Raw genomic sequence first — 19,575 nt, forward strand, 5'->3', positions numbered from 1 at the left:
TCTCTTCTCCAGATTAAACAAAACCAATTTTTTCAATCTTCCCTCAGAGGTCATGTTTTTTAGACCTTTAATCATTTTTGTTGCTCTTCTCCGGACTTTCTCCAATTTGTCCACATCTTTCCAGAAATGTGGAGCCAAGAACTGGGCAGAGTAGAGCAGAAGAATTTCTTCTCATGTTTTGCTTATAACGCTCTTCCTAATATATCCCAGGATGATGTTTGTTTTGTTTGCAACAGTGTTACACTGTTGACTCATATTTAGTTTGTGATCCACTATGACGCCCAGATCCCTTTCCGCAGTACCCCTTCCTAGGCAGTCATTTCCCATTTTGTGTGTGTGCAAATGACTGTTCCTTCCTAAGTGGAGTACTTTGCATTTGTCCTTATTGTATTTCATCCTATTTACTTCTGACCATTTCTTCCATTTGTCCAGATCATTTTGAATTTTAATCTTATCATCCAAAGCACTTGCAACCCCTCCCAGCTTCAGAAACTTTGTAAGTGTACTCTCTATGCTATTATCTAAATCACTGATGAAAATATTGAACAGAACTTGACCCAGAACTGAATTCTGCAGGACCCCACTCAACATGCCCTTCCAGCATGACTGTGAACCACTGATGACTATTCTCTGAGAACAGTTTTCCAACCAGTTATGCACCCACCTTATAGTAGTTCCAACTAGGTTGTATTTCCCTAGTTTGTTTATGAGAAGGTCATGTGAGACAGTATGAAAAGCCTTACTTAAAGTCAAGATATACCACATTTAATGCTTCCCCACTATCCACAAGGCTTGTTACCCTGTCCAAGAAAGCTATTATGTTGGTTTGACTCAATTTGTTCTTGACATATCCGTGCTGACTGTTACTCATCACCTTATTATCTTCTAGGTGTGCGCAAATTAATTGCTTAACTATTTGCTTCATTATCTTTCCGGATACTGAAGTTAAGCTGACTGGTTTTTAATTCCCCTGGTTGTGCTTATTCCCCTTTTTATAGATTGGCACTATATTTGTCCTCTTCCAGTCCTCTGGAATCTTCCCATCTTCCATGACTTTTCAAAGATAATCAATAATGGCTCAGATACCTCCTCAGTCAGCTCCATTCTAGGATGTATTTCATCAGGCCCTGGTGACTTGAAGACATCAAACTTGTCTAAGTAATTTTTAACGTGTTCCTTCTCTATTTTAGCTTCTAATCCTATCTCATTGTCACTGGCATTCACTATGTTAGACGCCAATCGCTACTAATCTTTTTGGTGAAAACTGAAACAAAAAAGTCATTTAGCACTTCTGCCATTTTCACATTTCCTGTTATTGTTCCCCACCCCCCTCACTGAATAAGGGTAAAGCTCATCTGTGCTGTCCCTAGACTGTGGAACAAACTCCCGCGGGGACTAAGCGCCGTCCCAGACTCACCACTGTCCACTCCAAGTGCCACATGTCCTTCTTCCATCTTGCCTTCTCTCATATAAACACAGAGCAGTGTGTACAATAAAAAAAATCAACAAACCTCAAACAAAACACTGCACAACACGCACACAATTGTCCCCCCGGAGAGAGGATGTGAGAGAGAACAAACCAGGTGGGAAAGATGTTAGACATGTCGCTTAATGCACTATGTGAAGGCTTTCAGGTATTACGGTAATGAGGCTGGTAGTAAAGTAGTTTCTCTCTCTTCTATTGTGTATGCATCTGTCTCACTCAACTAAATGTTTGTTACTTCTGCTTCAATTAATCTGTGATTAATCTTTTTTTACTGATCGTATGTAGGAGGTAATGGACTGGGGAGACAAGGAATGGTGGAACATGCTGGTCACATTGCAATGAGTATTTCCAGCAGTATTCTAACTGCTCTTCTGGAAGGGAAAATTAGACATCCGTCCAAGCAGAAGACAATGTTATAGATTTAGATATAATAATAATAATTATAAGCTCTTTTCTTTGCACTGTTGAGTAATTTCAGCATTTATTTCATACTATTGTTAAGCTTGTTTATAATAGATATATTTATATATAAAGTAGAATAGAGAAAAGCACAAGATATATTTTATAAATATTTCTGGATGTTCTGCATACAAAATAAAATATGTACATCCACAGATAGTGGTTCTGTGCTGTTGTCACGGCAGGACCATACATTTCATTCACATACTCCGGCTAGGTCTGCTTAGAATAGCTGACATCTCGCCTTGTCTGGAATTTCTAAAGGTGTAAACACACCTCCCGCACTGCTGGTGTCTTGGCAATTTCTTGGCTCTGAGTTTATAGCTTTGTTGAGGGAGGAGGGATGGTGCCATATTTACGTTAGGCCTGGATGGGACAAGGCATCGGAGCAACAGTGAACTAGGGAGTAACATCCAGTGGTCAAGAGAGAGAGGAAAAGGATACAGGAGTCGACTTTCCATTTCCATTTTACTTTGACTTCACTGTATATTTCGTTATGTCCCATAGCTGCTCTCTGGTCACTCAGCCCCTGTGTCCAGTGGGCTCCTCTCACTACACCGGGATTACATTGACACTGGGGTTCAGTACATGTTTGTGAATACTTGAATTTGACACCCTGGCAGCCTACGCTAAGTAGGGTCAAGACCTCCAGTCCTTCGGTAGAACAATAACTTTAGTCTCAGCCCTGGACAAAAAAAAAAAGGGTTAAATTGATTTACATGTCTTTTCGTTTCAGGGGCAGAACCAGGAATGTTTCTGGCTTTATCATGCTGAGTGGATTCTCCCGTCCTGAAAATTTAGCCTTTGGAAACAAATACAATGATTGCTTTGAAGTTATAGGGCATCCCTTGTCAGGGATTGTCCTGTAGGCTACTGGAGAATCCAAGCCCTTTGTGGTAGGATGCAAGAGTAGACATTAGCCTGCATTATTTTCAGCCAGAGCTGTTCTTCCTCCCCAGGAAAGTTTCTCTTTGTTTCTTACAGTACTAAAGGCACTTGATAGCTGGACATTGTTGGCAACGTAAGGCATGTTTTTGCAAGAAGGTATGATCCAAAATGAGTTTTGGTTTAAGCCTCTTGTCTTCTCAGGAAGAATTTGATTGGTGGGAAACCCTTCCCCTTTTTACATTTTAAAAAACAAGGTTATTTTTACGGTTGTAATGGAATTCTCTTTATATCATCTCCAAGTCCATGTCTTTGCAAGATAAACGATGTCTAGTCCAGGAAAGGTTTCCTCTTCTATGAACAGCGCTTTGGTGCCATTGGCATCTAAGCTTTTTGGCCGCGTGGGAGATGTTTCATTTGCACACGTACCTTTCAACAGTCCTCTCGCATTTTTTACAGGTCACGTAGCAGCACCAATGGTATTTGCAGTGGCATCGCTCCACCACTTTGTCCATGTACGGGTTGTAGCCTCGGCCACAGCACATCAGATCGCAGCTGTCGCTGCCGCTGGAGGTTTTGTTGCATTGCCTGGAATAAAGGAGATGGGGGAATTAGTGCAAATCATCACAAAGCCTGTTGAGAAACGAAGTGATCGTCCGTGCCTGCAATTGTGGCTTGGCTTGCGCGGATGTGCCAGGACTGATCTTCAGCAGGGCTAACTAGAGGCTTAAGCCACCTGGGGATCTGCCCGAGAATGCCGCACCTGCAAAGGAGCCAGATAAAGTCTCAGTCCCTGTGTTCTGGGGCCTGATCCAGAGCTGACGGAAGTCAATTGGGAGTTTAGAATCCCCTACTATGCAAGCGCTGGGGATTCTAGCCCCAACAAGAGCACTAGTAACCCCACAAGGGTGGGGAAGGGATGAGACTAGGTCAATACCCTCGTGCCCTTGCCCATATGCTGCACATTGGCCAGCAGCACTGGGCTAGCAGAGAAGACAGCACTGCCAACCCTGCAAAGGGTGCAAAAAGGGCCACGCACTCCCCAAGGGACTGCAGAGGCCAGGTGCACAATGCCTGAGACTGGGAAAGTCACCTCCCTGTCTTAAAGCCATGATCTAGCCACAACTGTGTCAGGTACATTACAGCTAATCGCACCAGGGTAATACTTTGCACATCTGTGGGGCCTTCCAAATGAGTATCTCACAGCAGTGTATAAACAGCAGAGTAGCAGGCCTTGCCTGGCTCTGACATTCCATCTCATGGCAGGCTGAGGGGCATATGAGTATTGCAGGATGATACATGTACCTTTACAGATTTATTCCTTTTCTTTCTTCAGATTTTAATTAAACCCATCCTCTTGAGAGTCAGTCTGTACTTCTGTATGGTTCTCTTGCATTGTCTGCTGGAATCATTTCACAAAGCTGGCTTAAATTTTCAAAAGTAACTGGTGATTTTGGGTGTCACCTTGAGACACCTTTAAAAGGGTCTGATTTTCTGAGGGTAGATACCCAGCCTTTCCTGAAAACCAGCCCCCACCCCTTAAGCTGTGTCGAGTTGGGCACGCAAAAATCACTAGTCACTTTTGAAATGCAGTCCCCCGGATAGTGGGAAGTTCATGTCCACTTGGTAAAGTGGTGCAAGTTTTGCATGGCTCTCAGGCTGGCATCACACACTGCAGTGATAAAGCACCATGGTGAATAAAACCAGCATGTGGGGAAAGCTGGTCTTATGGCTAAAATACTAGCTGGCCACTCAAAAGCTTTGAGTTCAACTCCTGTCTCTGCTACAGATTCCCTGTGTGACTTTGGATAAGTTTCTTAATCTCACTCTGACTCTGGTTCTCATCTGCACAATACCAATAATGCTTCCTGAGTCCTTAGAATGCTTCCAAGCTCTTTAGGGTAGAGGCTCTTACTATGTGTACTTAGAGCACCCAGCACAACCAGACCCCAGACTTAGCTGCGGCCTCTAGACGCTAATATCGAGTGAGAAGCATTTCCCTAGGAAACTGCTCAGACATCTTTTCTAAATCACATTTTGCTTAGGTTATTTTGGCCAGAAGTATTTTTACACCAGATCAGGGGGGCCGGGAGGAGAGAGGAGAACGGTGAGTGAGGAGGGAGAATTGGACTCCTGTGCTGAGCCCGCCATTAACAGCTGGAAATGAATCCAAGTGATTTATAGGAATTCCTCATGAGGTAATGCTTTATGAGACGTTATAGGATTAATGAAGTGCTGGGAATTTTGTTCTTGTTCTTCCCTTATTTATTTCTGACTCGGTATGACCTCCTGTTTGTTATTTCTGACCTCCATTCATGGCCAGGTTCCGTTTGTAAAGTTTCCCCACTCATTCCCCCACTTTGGGAGTGCGTGTACATATTTACAAACCTCTGGAAGGTTCACCAAAGCCTGCTCGTAATTGTTATGACCAACAGTCAAAAGCTCAGTCCATAACCACACTGTGTGTGTTTACCTAACGCTGAACGAACAGCATTGTCGTATATGCCTGTGACCCTGCGCCCCCTCCAACAGGAAACCTCAGAATGGCTCCTCATAAACATATTAGTCAATAAGTTAAATATTTAGAGCAAAGGTTCAAATACATAAATATTAACATTATGGAGGGGCTTTAAAGGCTTAGTCAGCTTTGACGAAGGTTGGGAAGGTTGAAGCCACTGGATTCGTTTTCCAAGGCTCATGAGTTCATAACAGGCCGTAAAATTCACATGTTTGGGTATGTGATGCCTCCACACCACCTTGTACAATTCAGGGGGAGCTAAGCAGAATTGGGTGGGGCTAGTACTTAGATGGGGCTCTCCAAGATACACACAGCTGCTTCAGGAAGTGGCATGGTTGATTGGGTGTCACTCTTTCCTCTGCGTCATTATGGAACCAATACCCCACGATAGTGTCAAGGACACTGTGTCTTATGGGGACACTCATATGGCTCTGTAGCGAGATATATTTAGCCCATTATGATCAAAGTTACCCCCAAACTACACATGGAGCAAAACTGGTATCATTTATCTGAAATCTTCCCCCTCCCCCTTTCTTCCCACCAAAAGACTGAAGGTTTGGATACAAATGGAATCCAACCCTGTACTACCTGTAGAGTTAGGAAGAACAATAAGGAGTCCTTGTGGCACCTTAGAGACTAACAAATTTATTTGGGCATAAGCTTTCATGAGCTAAAACCCACTTCATCAGGTTTCATCTGAAACCTGTAGAGTTAGGGTTTTCCAAAACTAAATCTAACCCACTTGGCCTCATATAGAGAGAGGAAAAAAGAAACCGTTCTAAGAGAATGCCAAACTTCCCTTAAATTTTGTCATTTTGGATCAAAGAGCTCAGAGCTGAATCATTCTGATTTTGGTTTCGCAAAACCCCAGCCTGTTACGCCCACCTCTACCCTAAACATGCTTTTTGAACAATTTTGTGTCAATACCATTAAACAAATATCTCGTTCTCTGTTGTAAGTGTTGGAGTTGGGTGAATAAAACCCAAATCTTTTTACAGACTGAAACAGCTACTGGTACCTGCAGTATCTCTTCTGGACCTATGTGTATAAGTAGCTAAAGATGAACAAGGACAGGACCTACACTTTTGTCCAAATTAGCAGCCAAACCACGGGGTGCCTGGGATCAGTAAAATTCACCATATTTTATCTACAGGAACAATCTTTTGACATTGGCTTGTCACAGATCCTGGTTCTAATCTCACCCAGCTAGACTGAGCCTTATTTGTACTTGTGTAAATCCAGTGCAATTCCATCGACACCAGTGCAATTCCATTGCAAGTGAGAATCTGGCCCATTGTCTTCGAACCTAGCACTGTAATTCCTAGAAATATTTGCAAAAACAATGGAAAACAATGTACCAGCCACCTCAGATGAGACCTAAAACAAGCCCCTGACCCAACTGTGCTCCTTAAAGATGCCATGGCATTTTTTGCAACAAGAGGGGAGGTTAGCCAGTAGCCTTGCCAAATTTCACTCACACTCTGCCCATCTAAAGTTTCCCTATAGTGCTTTTTAGGTATATCTCTAAAAACACTGTTGTGCAGTAGTCCTTGGTTCAGAACACCTTCATCTGCGTTCCAGAAGTGACTATACTGCAGTGGTGGGCTAAGGGACTCTTGAACCCCAGGGTCACAGGTTACACCTATGTGAGTCTTCCCACAGACAGCAGAGGCTAAGAAATGCCCCAAGCATAAACTCATGGAGAATCCTCTGAACCATTCACTCTAGGTCCCCTGTGGAACAGGCAGGTGGTTCCACCATGTAAACTCCCTGATGTTCCAAGATCGGTTTGAATCCCAGACCACACACAGGAGGAAAGACCATTAACGTAAAGACCAAATGCTCTACCAGAGTTCCCTCAAGAGCTAGGCTGCCATGTGCTCCCTACTAGTGGCCTTGCAGCAAAGGAGGGATTGTAGCTCCTTCAAGGGATCCTTCCTCCTGATCTTGCAGTCAGATTCCCAGTTAGAAATCCAGCCATGCCAGAGGGGAGCATGAGATGGAAAGCAGCTGCCTCTAGCTCCACCCACTCCTAGCCACTCTCTCTCATTCCACAAGCCATGGAACTCTGACCATGTAGAAGGGCTTCTACAGTGTCTAGGGCCCAGGGCAAAGAATGCATCAGAGCCTCAGGTCTCCTCCTAGCTGTGGGTATGCATCCTTTTTAGCCACACCATGCTTCTCTCTGCACCATGCTGCAGAGAGTAAGTAGCACGTAGCCCAACTTCTTCAAAGCACTTGGGGAGGACAGGTACTCTATAAATAATATAAAAGATTATTACTCTTATTAGACATGCTAGCCCAGTGAGAACTTGAGCAAGCCCTTCTAAGTCAAATCAAATCATGGCATGATGGTCCGTTATCCTGCACCAGGAAGTTACTCACCTTGTGTCACAACACTTAGAACAACTCGTTCAGAGCTATCATGTCATAAGAACCAGTAGCGTAGCCAGGGGGGAGCGGCCGCTCCCTCTCTGAGCACAAGTGGGTTCGGCTTGGCGGGGGCCTTCACTCGCTCCCGGTCCTCGGCGGCATTTCGGCGGCGGGGGCCTTCAGTGCCGCTGAGGACCTGGAGCGCCACCCGGTGAGTACAAGCGGGTGGCGCCTTTCTTTATGTCCGCTGCCCCTGTTCGCTCCGCCTAGCTATGCCACTGAGAAGAACATAAGAACGGCCACACTGGGTCAGATCAAAGGTCCATCAAGCCCAGTATCCTGTCTTCCCACAGTGGCCAATGGCAGGTGCCATAAAGGGAATGAACAGACAGGTTATTATCAAGTGATCCATGCCCTGTCACCCAATCCCAGCTTCTGGCAAACAGAGGCTAGGGACACCATTCCTGGCTAATAGCCATTGATGGACCTATCCTCCATGAATCTATCTAGCTCTCTTTTGAACTCCGTTATAGTCTTGGCCTTCACAACACCCTCTGGCAAGGAGTTCCAGAGGTTGACAGTGCATTGCGTGAAAAAATACTTTGTGTTTGTTTTAAACCTGCTACCTATTAATTTAATTTGGTGGCCCCTTCTTCTTGTATTATGAGAAGGAGTAAATAACACTTCCTTATTTACTTTCTCCACACCAGCCATGATTTTATAGACCTCTATCATATCCCCCCCTTAGCTGCCTCTTTTCCAAGCTGAAAAGTCCCAGTCTTATCAATCTCTTCTCAGACAGAAGCCGTTCTAGACCCCTAATCATTTTTGTTGCCCTTTTCTGAACCTTTTCCAATTCCAATATATCTTTTTTTAAGATGGGGCGACCGTGTCTGCACGCAGTATTCAAGCTGTGGGCGTGCCATAGATTTATATAGAGGTGATATGATATTTTCTGTCTTATTATCTATCCCCTTCTTAATGATTCCCGATGATGTCCTTTTGTGTATATATGAATCTGCTGGATGGTGCACTACGGAGCTGCTGTATGCTAGTTTCCTATGACGTATCACACAGGAAACGGGAAACTTAAAATCATGTCACCATTTTTAAAAAATTGTATAACTCCATGAGTGCCGGAAGGAGCTGTTCCAGTTCATAATGGACTGGAAATAATACCGACGTTTAATATGATATAAATTGTTATTTTAGTCATCAGGCCAAAGCCAGAGGCCAAAAGAGCCCTTGCAAGATAATTCCACAAGACAATTTGTTTCTCTTGCCTTTAGTACTATTGTGACATTAGGGGGAGAGGAGGAAGGGGCAGAGGGTGGGGAGGAAGACATTTGGGTTGAGATTTTCAAAACCACCTATGAGATTTAGATACACAATTCCCGTAAAAATACAATAGGTGCTATGTGTCTCAATCACCTAGGCAGCTTTGAAGAGCTAAGCCTTGAAGTAGAAACAAAATGGGATAACTTAGTTTTTACAGCACCTCGCACAGTGGGGTCCTGGTCCATGGCTAGGGCTCCTGAGAACCGTAGTAATACAAATAAATAAATAAATGGTACAAGAACAGTGCTGTAATCTGTCCTGTTTATTGTCTCTAAGGCAGCCCAACTCACATCAGTTCAGTCTGCAGGTTATAAAGGCAGATTTTTCTGGTTCCAGCTGAGATCTCTCTGTGCCTTATATGATTCATCATCAGCAATATGGACATAACTGACCATTGTGTTGGCAGTAGAATAGGAGTCCACAAGGGTCTTTACCATTGCTCTTAATTTTATGTGGAAGGCACTCAAACTGCAGGGATGAGTGGTAGTATCAAACGGATAGAGAGTCAGAGAGAGAGATGAGTGAGCTAATTCATCCTTTAGAAGAAGTGAAAACAAATGCAGTCTGGTAAGATGTGCAGCAAACCAGGAAGGGATCCCTACCATGTAAGCCTTGTAGGGCAGGGCGACAGGTGACTGGGCTGTGAATGGTCATGCCTAGTGGTTGGAGCAAGACTCAGGTCTAGAGGGTAGAATGGGAGTCAGTAGCCAGGAACCACAACCCCGTTTCAGAGCTAGAGTCAGAGGCCACGTGCCAGAGCAAAGGATCAGAGCTGGAGACAGAGACCAGATGCCAGAGCCAGAATCAGAGACTGGAGCCAAGGGTCAGAGCAAGAGGTCAGATGTCAGGAATTACAGCCGAGGGTCAGAACCACGTTACCTGCAGTGAGGCAAGGCTGGGAACAAGCAAGCACTGGAGTGATCACACCTATGGACAAACGCTTTGAGCAGCCACTGAACAACAAGAACAACTGTGCCCATCGGGGTGCCTGGAAACTGGCTCCGCTTCAGGCTCTGATTCCTGACACAGGGTTCTGTCTACTTATATTTTTCTGAGACACCATGAACACATATAACTCTCCATAAATGAACAGAGCCTGTGACCATGCTACTGGTGGGATGCAGAGAGATACTGAATGTATTTAGCAGAACTGGGCTAACTATTCATCATGAATACGATACCCAGTGTATTTTCCCTGTTTGTGAACTTACTCTTTCTGGCGCCAACATATTCATTATTTACAAAGTATTTGCTGAATAATTCATGGCAGAGCCCAGAGGGCATCCACGTTCCACTGAGTGAGGTGTATCCAAACCCCCAAGGCAGAACCAAGCCCAATGAACCCAGTAAAGCACATATGTTCATAATCTGAACATCTTAACCGTCTATTGTGAGTGATGTCTCAGGTAGGCAGAACTTGGTGTGTGGCACAGCTTGGGAGAGTAACTCTACTTTTATATTTTCCAAATTCTGCCCTGGCTTATACAATCAAATTTGAGCCTCTGGGAAGTTTGCAAAAAGTTAATAAATGATTAATACAAGTTATAAGCATGTTAGAGGGACAAGTAGTATGGTGCGATTGTTAGCTGTGTATTATTGGGCCTCATTACATCCTTTGCTTCCTGGTTGGATGACTGAAACTCCTTAAACAGGACAGGTTTCAGAGTAACAGCCGTGTTAGTCTGTATTCGCAAAAAGAAAAGGAGGACTTGTGGCACCTTAGAGACTAACCAATTTATTAGAGCATGAGCTTTCGTGAGCTACAGCTCACTTCCTCAGATGCATATCGTGGAAACTGCAGCAGGCTTTATAAATTTGTTAGTCTCTAAGGTGCCACAAGTCCTCCTTTTCTTTAAACAGGACAATAATTAATAACAAGTAGCAAGTGCACACAAATACTCTTGTCCACATGCAAATGCTGGTGCTTGTTCTAGGAACAGCCATTCCCCAAACACTCATGCAAGGAAAACCTTGTTTGCGCTAATGTTCATGAACAGTGGGATGGCAAGAGATACTAATGTGACCGAACCAAACAGCTACTCGTTCAGAATTCAAGAGAACCCTCCTGGGCCCTGTTTTACAGCATTCAACCAGCCCTACTGGTTAGCCTCCAGAAAACTGCAGAATGATTTTCTACAGCTCAGAAACCTCTCCCTCAGCAGTGAGGAGTGGCATGCGGTGGGTTCCAAGATCGTTCTGGGACTGATCAGTAATAAACAGCTCACTAATCTTTGTGGGATTCTAGCAGTTCAAGAATTCTGTGTGCATGGCAATATTTCCCTTTCAGTCACTTTCTGATGGGACTTAAAACAATATTTGAAATATGATACATTGCACCCTAATGTTAAAGAAAGTGAATTCCTTTGCCTCTTTTCTCACAGACTGGATCCCACTTTCATAATCTGGTATCATTTATCTTTTATTTGAAACTGATAATGAATTTTCTGAAATACCTCATTGAAGGTACGTTATGGAGTGTTTTCCCACAAGAACGCCCTGAAACTTTAAACCATCTTTCTCTCTGGTTCAATTTGTTCTAGTTATTGACAGTCACAAACTCAGGGTCCTGCTTTGTGTGTCAGCTGCTCTGGATATTTATTTTTTCTCAAGACCATTTTTCTTTTTTACAAAAAATTGTGGCAGTGATACATAGATTAATGTGTTCTGTCTTATGTTGATAAGACAGTTGTTAACAGAAATCAACTCAAGCTTCAAAATTCAGACCCTGCTCCAGATTTTGTACACTTCAAAGGTCTGGGAGTGTTCAGATCTCAGGTTTGGAATGAGGTTTGAACTCTGTGGGTTTTGATCCAACACCATTTCTAGTTTCAAAACTATAAAATAGCCCAGTTTGACTTACAGATGATCCCAGGTTCATTCAAAATAAGGCCTAAGGTTTCACTGAAAGTTTTTTGATTAATCCTGGGCTCAGTTCGAAGTGAAACATTTCACACAGCTCTGCTGCAAAGAAATTTGATTCCCCTGCCACTCCCCAAACTCCATGATTCGTGTAAGCAAGGGGAGGGATAACTAGATAATTGTAGAAGTTAGAGACGGAAAAGATCTACAGGACTATTCACTCCATCCACCTGTCAGCCAGTGCCGTATTGTTCTCTACAGTATATAATGAAATCCAATATTCAGCACAGTAGAACTTCCCATTTTACATGATCAAAACTTGTTCTGACTCACAAGACATTGAGGGACCCCTCTTTTTCCACGTGAGCCAGAAATGTCCCTCCCCCCTTTTTATATGGAAAACTAATGATCCAATTTTAAAAAAAAATTCCTCCTGAATTTTGCATTTAACAGAGTTTTATGAAAATTAGATTGTTTAAAAGCACCGTACATCGTGGGATGGTTTTATTTCCCTTTCCCCCCTTTTCTTTCTGCTTTGCCTTGTTAATTTTGCTAGACTCTCTAAGTTAGCAGCACAATTAGCAAATATGTCTTAGGTTAAGGGTTTGGGAATGAGCTCATGTAATGCAATCTAAAATAACAAGAGGGAACACAGAATGCAGGCCTTACTTGTCAAGGGAGCTGCAGCGTGCCTGTCTCCTCCATGCACCTTTAAACGTAGCCAGCAGATCTGAAAAACTATCTGCCAAAAAAACTTCAGGCTGGAGTTCTCTCAGTTTGTAGCTGGAAAGGGGGTGTGATGTGCTCGGTCATCAGGATGGACTGTGTGAGACGGAGGGGTGTGAGGTAAAGGAGAGGATGCCCTGGCTGCAGTGTGATTATAACACCTCCTGTCTGTTGATCCATGGAGCGCTGCCGGCAGCACTGCTGAAGGGAAACATTTTTCTTGTTCTAGTGGCCAGAAAAGAGGCCAAAAAGTGAGTGAGAGTGGGTAGGTGTGGAGGAGATGGGAAACAGGCGGAGGGACTTCACTGAAATTCCTTTTAATTACCGTCACTTTTAAGTTCCTTCAAAAAGTCAGGCGTGAAGGAAAGGAAAGAAAAATCTCCTGAAAGTTAAACTATAGAAGGAATAAAATATTAAGATGCCTTTGGGACCTTACTTATCAAATAAATCCTGTTTGGGATATTTCCAAATGAATGTTAACCGCCTTTGTGTAGTCAATGTAAACTATATATCTCTCTCCTGTACATAACAGCAACTGGTTTTTGCTTCTTTCTCCTCATCTCTGTCACTAGGCACTATCTCTCAATTATATGCCAGGCTGGAATGGGGCCACCGTATTTCGAAGATATTAAAAGTGTTCTCTTTGAAAGGAAAACTGACAAAAAAAGGGGTCTGGATTAGCTATGCAACCCCCGAGGGGCACAGCAATGATGTGGAAATGCACTGTGGGGATTTTATACCTATTTCCTTTGCTAATTTAATATAGACCCCATGCTACATGGCACTTTGCATATCCTAGTTCTGAGACACAGGGCTTCTTCTGCAGAAGCAGCCACTAACAACTGTGAAAATTATTTTATATATACACAGTCAGCTGATAATAGTACTTAGCACATGCTACACCAACAAGTCAACACTGCAGCCCATCTCTGTCCTCCTCCCACTTGCTTCCAAGTCAACACTGACCTTGCCCTGACTGTGAACAAAGGGTATCGCTTTACTGGGCTCCCTTCAAAAGTCATCACCTCCTTCCTGCCTTACCACCTTGGCCCTTTGCATCCTCAACCAATGTCATTTCCAGTGGATCCTCTTCTACCACACTCACAATCCCTGCTGTTACTGGACTCATGACAATAGCCCTTGCTTGATCCCTTCGTCACTTGCTAATTACTATTCCATCTTCAACCTAAGGAGTATATAAAACCTAGCACCCCAGCTTGGAAAAGGTAGGTGCGGTCTGCCATGCAGCATCGCTTGGTTAAAGTACCCTCTGTGGAACTCTGTGAGCTCACTAGAGCATGGACTTCCAGTCCTGGCTATAACTTTCTTTTCCAGTTGGCAATATGAAAAGCTAGTTACCATAAAGTACCAGAAAATCAGACAGGTCTTTTCTAAGATGTACATCACCTAAGCATCTTGTGGTCTGCTCCAGCAGGCCAATGCAGAATTGTTCTGTGCACTAACTGGGTGATAGGGAATTACCATGGTTCTGGAGAGAGGAGCCATTACAAAAAGAATGTCTCCCAATGCCCAGATGTGTATTTCCCCCATAGTCTCTTCCCTTCTGCAATATGATGCCCATGTACTAGAAAAAGCTACCCAGACAGGATATATGTATATAGTTTATTTAGTGTCTGCTACAGTAGCATTTCTTTCTACTGAATCCCTCTGGACTGTCTACACAATACACAGTGGTGTGCCCACTACCATCAACAATGGTGTTCCTTGAGTAAACAGACTGTGGCCCTGGCCAAAAAAGACACACATCTTATGTTCAGGTGCCTTGTGAGTGGGAATGTGGCAGTTGTGTAAGCATGCATACAATACTACACAACAGGCCAGGACAGGGAGTGAAGAGGATTACGGTATTTAACGAGGACTGAGATCGGCAGAATGTAATTATCCAGACTGGAATCTAGCCAGGATAGCACTCTTAATTAAAGGGATCTTGAATGGCTACAAGTGGTCAGGACTTCAGATTGGGCAGTTCCTCCTTATAAGTAGATCATATACAGGACTTCAGTTCTCATGTCTCATCCAAAAGACAGCACCCCCTGCAGCACATGCCTTATAATTTCCTACTGGGGTTTTGGTTCACATCTGGCTCAGCAGAAATAATATTCCTGTGGAGTTTCCCACAGCACTCTGGGTACACACACAGGGTACATGATATCTGGCCAAGGTGTTGCCACTCGCTTACCAATACTCAGACTCCAGTAGCGTAGAATTTATGTGGAGTGAATTAAATGGACCGTAGTAAGGACCAAGCACTCCACTGTGCCTGATGGAAATTTGGACAGCATTGATGGGGCTAAGTCATTAGTAGTAAAGGGATCCTGAAGTGCCTCCATGAAAGCTCAAACAGCAGCTAGACCCCACTCATGCTGAGATTTTTCAAAACAAAAAAGGTGGAATCAAAAACCCAAGAGACTTGGCAATATAGCTCAACGCCTCCGTTGTTAATGTTGCTGGGGAGTGTTGGCATTAAACTGAGTCCTGCCTGCCCCAAGAGAGGAGCACTTACGCCACAGCAGCCCCCACGTGAGCTATAATTGTCTGGAGCAGATAAGAGGGGCGCAGTGAAGCATTACGTTGGGCTTTATCATCGTAAATTTCCCAAGAGACAAGTTCATGCCATTACAGTCCTATGGCATCGCAATAAATAAGTCAAATGACACGGGGTGGGAGTCTACATTCCAAGAGCCCTTTGCAGAAAATAAATCCGTTGTAGCTGCCTTCAACTTCAATAAAGAGGTGAACCCTGCAGACTACAGGTCCCAGCAGACATTATGCCATTTTCTCCCAAACAGCCCTCGGCATGGATCAAGGTTTGAGATGGGTCAGAACCGAAACCCTGGATCTGACCAGCCATGAACTTGGAGGCAGTTTGGAGCTGGATCCAAACTCTGCCTGTCTAACATGCAATTAGAGCGCTACATACTGGGATCTATAGTCCCCATTGGCTGTTCCAGTATATTAAAGATTTGGGCAGCTGTGGACCATATTGTCAGTTTCCATGGGTGGGATTAGCCCAGTGAATGGCACTTTGACCATCCCTGATAATACATGCCACCTGCACAGAGATGTTTAAACTCACATCACTGCTTCTATGCACCAGCTGAAAACAGAAGAGCATAATTCAAATCTGACTTGTGAGTCTTTACCTGTCTTGTGTCCCGTGTGACCCCACTTTTTCATTCTTCATGCAGAAGTCAGGCGAGCTCTGCAGGTAAATCAGCTCTGTCTCTTTAACTGGCCTGATGTCAATATCCTTTGGTACTAATTGCTTGCGTGTGCCCATGGGTCGGTGTACCACCTTTGTGGCTGACAAGTACTTGTTTTTGAGGTCCTGTGCAATGTCTCTCAGTTCTTGAAGACCCTTCCAGCAGGTCTTGATAGAACAGGAACCAGAAACTCCATGACACTTACATTTCATTTCAAGAGAGGCTTTCAGGGCCTATGGAAAAAACAACAACAACGAGTTATGAAGTGACCTTCTCTTTACTTAAATCTCCCACAGAATTGCTAAAGGAGTTAATGTCTTAACTGGATTGCATTAACGAGTATTCACTGCTCTGGTTTCTGCACAACCAGGTTAAAGTACCGACTGTGCAGAGTGAAACGCAGCTCACCGCTTAAAGATTGCTGTCAGCCTGGGTATTATTTTTACTGTGGCACCTGTTAAGGCAGCACACAGAGCAGTCCCATAGTTTTCTATCATATTCCCACAGTGCTGGACACATCCTTTAAACTCCTGAGGAGCTGGAAGTTGAAGTAATTTGCAAATAAATAATCAATATGAAATTTGTGCCTTCAGCATATTTATACGTTTGATAATGTAGATTTCAAAGCTTAGATTTATCGAACTCCATGTGCAATGACCATATCTCCACATTAGCTGTAGTACAGAACTGCTGTATTATGCATTGTATCGTTTCCTTTGGTTTTGCAGTTTGCATAATTCCCAGAATGCAATAGGAAAGATTCTTTGGGGGTGAGAATCAACAGAGCCGTGTCCCTTTACACTAGACAAGAATTTGCCTTAGGGGCTTAACCTTTAGAATTGAAATATTAAGGAGCTAATAGAAAGAGAGATGTGGTGCAGTGCTGTGAACTCCGGATACAGTGACTCCCTGTGTGGCCATGGACAAGTCTCTCAGGAGCAAATTTTATGACTGGCACTAGGGGAGTAGCTGGGCCAGCCATTTGGGAAACATGCAGGGGAGGGAGAGAAGACTTTTCTCCCCCAGCCACAGCGGATATGTCTACACTGCACACTCAGCTGGGGCTCTGACTCAGGTTTGAGCCCAAGCCTCATTCCTGTCCACACACAAATCAGTCTTGGGTCAGCAAGCACTCGAGATCCGGGTTCTAGAACCCTGGCAGGGGAGTAGGTCTAACCCTGAGTGCCACTGTGATTCGGGTCCACAGACTCGAGTCAGAAGGTCTGCATAGTGCAATGTGGATGCATTAGTATGGCTGGGAAACGCAGGGCAGCAATGGTAAGCCCAGGTTTATAATTCAGTATGGACAGTCAAGTGTGGGCTCGGAAATGAGTCGACGGGTGCAGGTCCCCCGGACCCAGGTTTACTATACAGTATAGACATACCCTGAATAGTTGTGGAGGTGAGCCATGCAGACTGTCCCAGCGGAGTGGCTGGAGCAGCTTCCAGAGCCCCCCACAGGGGAGCGGGAGGACAAGAGAATCTGAGCAATGGCAGATCTACCAGCTTTGCCCCTGCCTATTCCCCACCCATTAAGCCCTGAGGCACAGGGAGCCCTGGAGGAGCTGAGCTCCACCCCATGAAAAGTGGTGTGCAGCCTCTAAACAGCCAGGCCTCCAGCCTCCTCTTGAGCAGTGGAATCCACTGGAAAAGAACTTCTGCAGCCACAGGGACAGGAGCCGGGTTTCCCCTCGACTCTCTCTGAAACCATTTCTCCGTTTGCGGAGGGCTGTTGAGGGGATTCGTTTGTGAACGTCTGCAAAGCGCCACATTCGTGGCATTCATTAATTTGCAAGTTAATTTTATTGGAGAAAACGAATCCCTGGGCTCACTCAGGCCTGGTCTACAGTAGGAAATTAGGTTGGTATAACTCCGCTGCTCGGGGTGTGAAAAATCCCCTAGGCGATGCAGCTAAGCCAACCTCAGTCCTGTATAGACAGCACCAGGTGGACGGGAGAAAGCTCCTGGCTCTCAGGGGGGTGGGGTACCTATTTGGTGGTGTCTTCACTGAAGCGCTACATTGGCACGACTGCCGCGTAAGTGTAGACAAGCCCTTAGACGTTGTACTCATCACTGACACAACAGTTGAAAAGCATCCGCCCTACTGACCTTACTGACTCAGTGTAGAGCTAGTAACCCGTACCATTTACATGGCACTTTACGTGGGTAAGGTACTTCACATATATTAACCAGTTAGTTCACACCACACATCCTGGGGAAACATCATCCTCACGTTACGGATGACGAAACTGAGGAAGGGAAGGGAAGTGGCCTGGGCAAGGTCACACAGTGAGTCAGCGGCAGAGCCAGGATTAGATCCCAGGACCTCCTGACACCCAGTCCTGTGCTCATGCTGCCCAACCCATCTGTCATCCAAATAAAGAAACTGAGGCAGAAAGGTTTGGTGATGCACCAGGCTCACAAAGGGAGAGGAAGGATGGTCCAGTCATTAGGACACTACTCTGGGACTTGGGAGAGCTGGAATGAAGACCCTGCTCTGCCACAGACTTCCTGTGTGACCTTGGGCAAGTCACTTAGTCTCTCTGTGCCTCAGTTCCCCAGCTGGACAATGGGGAGAACAGCACTAGCCTACCTCCCTGGGTGTTTTGAGGATAAATTCATTAAAGATTGTGAGGTGCTCTGACACTATGGTAACAGGGGCCACATAAGTGCCTTACACAGACAGCCCAGGACAGAGCTGAGCCTTCAGGAGTTTCTGGTGCCCAGCCAAGGATACATGACCACGCCTTTCTCTCTGCTGCTCATGCCCATGAGTACTTAGAGGAATTACATTTCTAGAGACTGAATTATATTGTCAACGCTTATGCAGGCCAAAGGAGTTCAGCGCGCTCTGGGGAAAGGCCGGCATCCGTAGCTAGCGGGTAGATACGCTGAACTTTCACAAAGCCATCACCCACTACCGAGGGTTGTACAATGACAGTCGCTCTCTTTGGTTTGTTACCTGTCTCCCTACTTCACTGTTGTGCAGGTGCATCAGCTTATGGGCTTGTGATCCTGATTTTTTCATCTTCATGGGAGCATCTGAAAATTTGGACCCCATGACAAGACCATAGTTGAGGTTGTCAGCACATCCTCCCCATCGATACCCAGGTCCAGGTGTCTCACCTGGGATGGGGCCGCAGGAGCAGCCAGGGAGGTCCCCGGTGGTGCAGGCCCTGGCGATGGTGTGGCTGATTGCTGCAGCAGAGAGGGCATACACAAATGCTGACTCCCTTGTGCCTGCAAGACAGGAGAACTGCAACTCAGCCACCAGTGCCAAGGCACTGGATGCCTTCCGAAGAGAGGACTGCACCGCCCCTGCCTCAGAGAAGACACGTCTCAAACAGGCAGAGCAGAGAAGCGCGGCTGGAATCTTTTCTGCCGTGCAACCCAAACTTGGTGCTATGCAGGAGGACCTTGGACCTTCCCTTTTATGAGCGACTGACCCAAGCAGCACAAGAGGAGGTAGCTGGGGAGGCTGGGATGAGGGTACGTGTCACAGGGGGTGTGGGAGGGATATGGGTGAGGCCAGCGCAAGGTTTGGTCGGGCCTTATGTGAGGGTGTTACTCCAGTGGTGGGCGCAGGATAAGCATGTAGGCAGAATAGAATCATAGACTATCAGGGTTGGAAGGGACCTCAGGAGGTCATCTAGTCCAACCCCCTGCTCAAAGCAGGACCAATCCCCAACTAAATCATCCTAGCCGGG

The 19,575-nt window shown here is 45.1% G+C and overlaps 1 protein-coding gene across 1 annotated transcript in view; it reads right to left on the reverse strand.

Moving 5' to 3' along the window:
- Positions 1-2,020: 2,020 nt before the first annotated feature.
- WNT11 (Wnt family member 11) overlaps positions 2,021-19,575 on the reverse strand; it is a 31,417-nt gene continuing 13,862 nt past the window's right edge. The window contains exons 4-6 of the mRNA XM_073335059.2: positions 18,831-19,108; positions 15,809-16,101; positions 2,021-3,418 (exon numbers count right to left, since the gene is read on the reverse strand). Coding sequence (XP_073191160.1) covers positions 3,244-3,418; positions 15,809-16,101; positions 18,831-19,108 — 746 coding nt within the window. The 3' untranslated portion in view covers positions 2,021-3,243. The remainder of the gene's footprint in view (positions 3,419-15,808; positions 16,102-18,830; positions 19,109-19,575) is intronic.

This window comes from Lepidochelys kempii, chromosome 1, assembly GCF_965140285.1.
Source record: "Lepidochelys kempii isolate rLepKem1 chromosome 1, rLepKem1.hap1, whole genome shotgun sequence".
Classification (NCBI taxonomy): Eukaryota; Metazoa; Chordata; order Testudines; family Cheloniidae; genus Lepidochelys; species Lepidochelys kempii.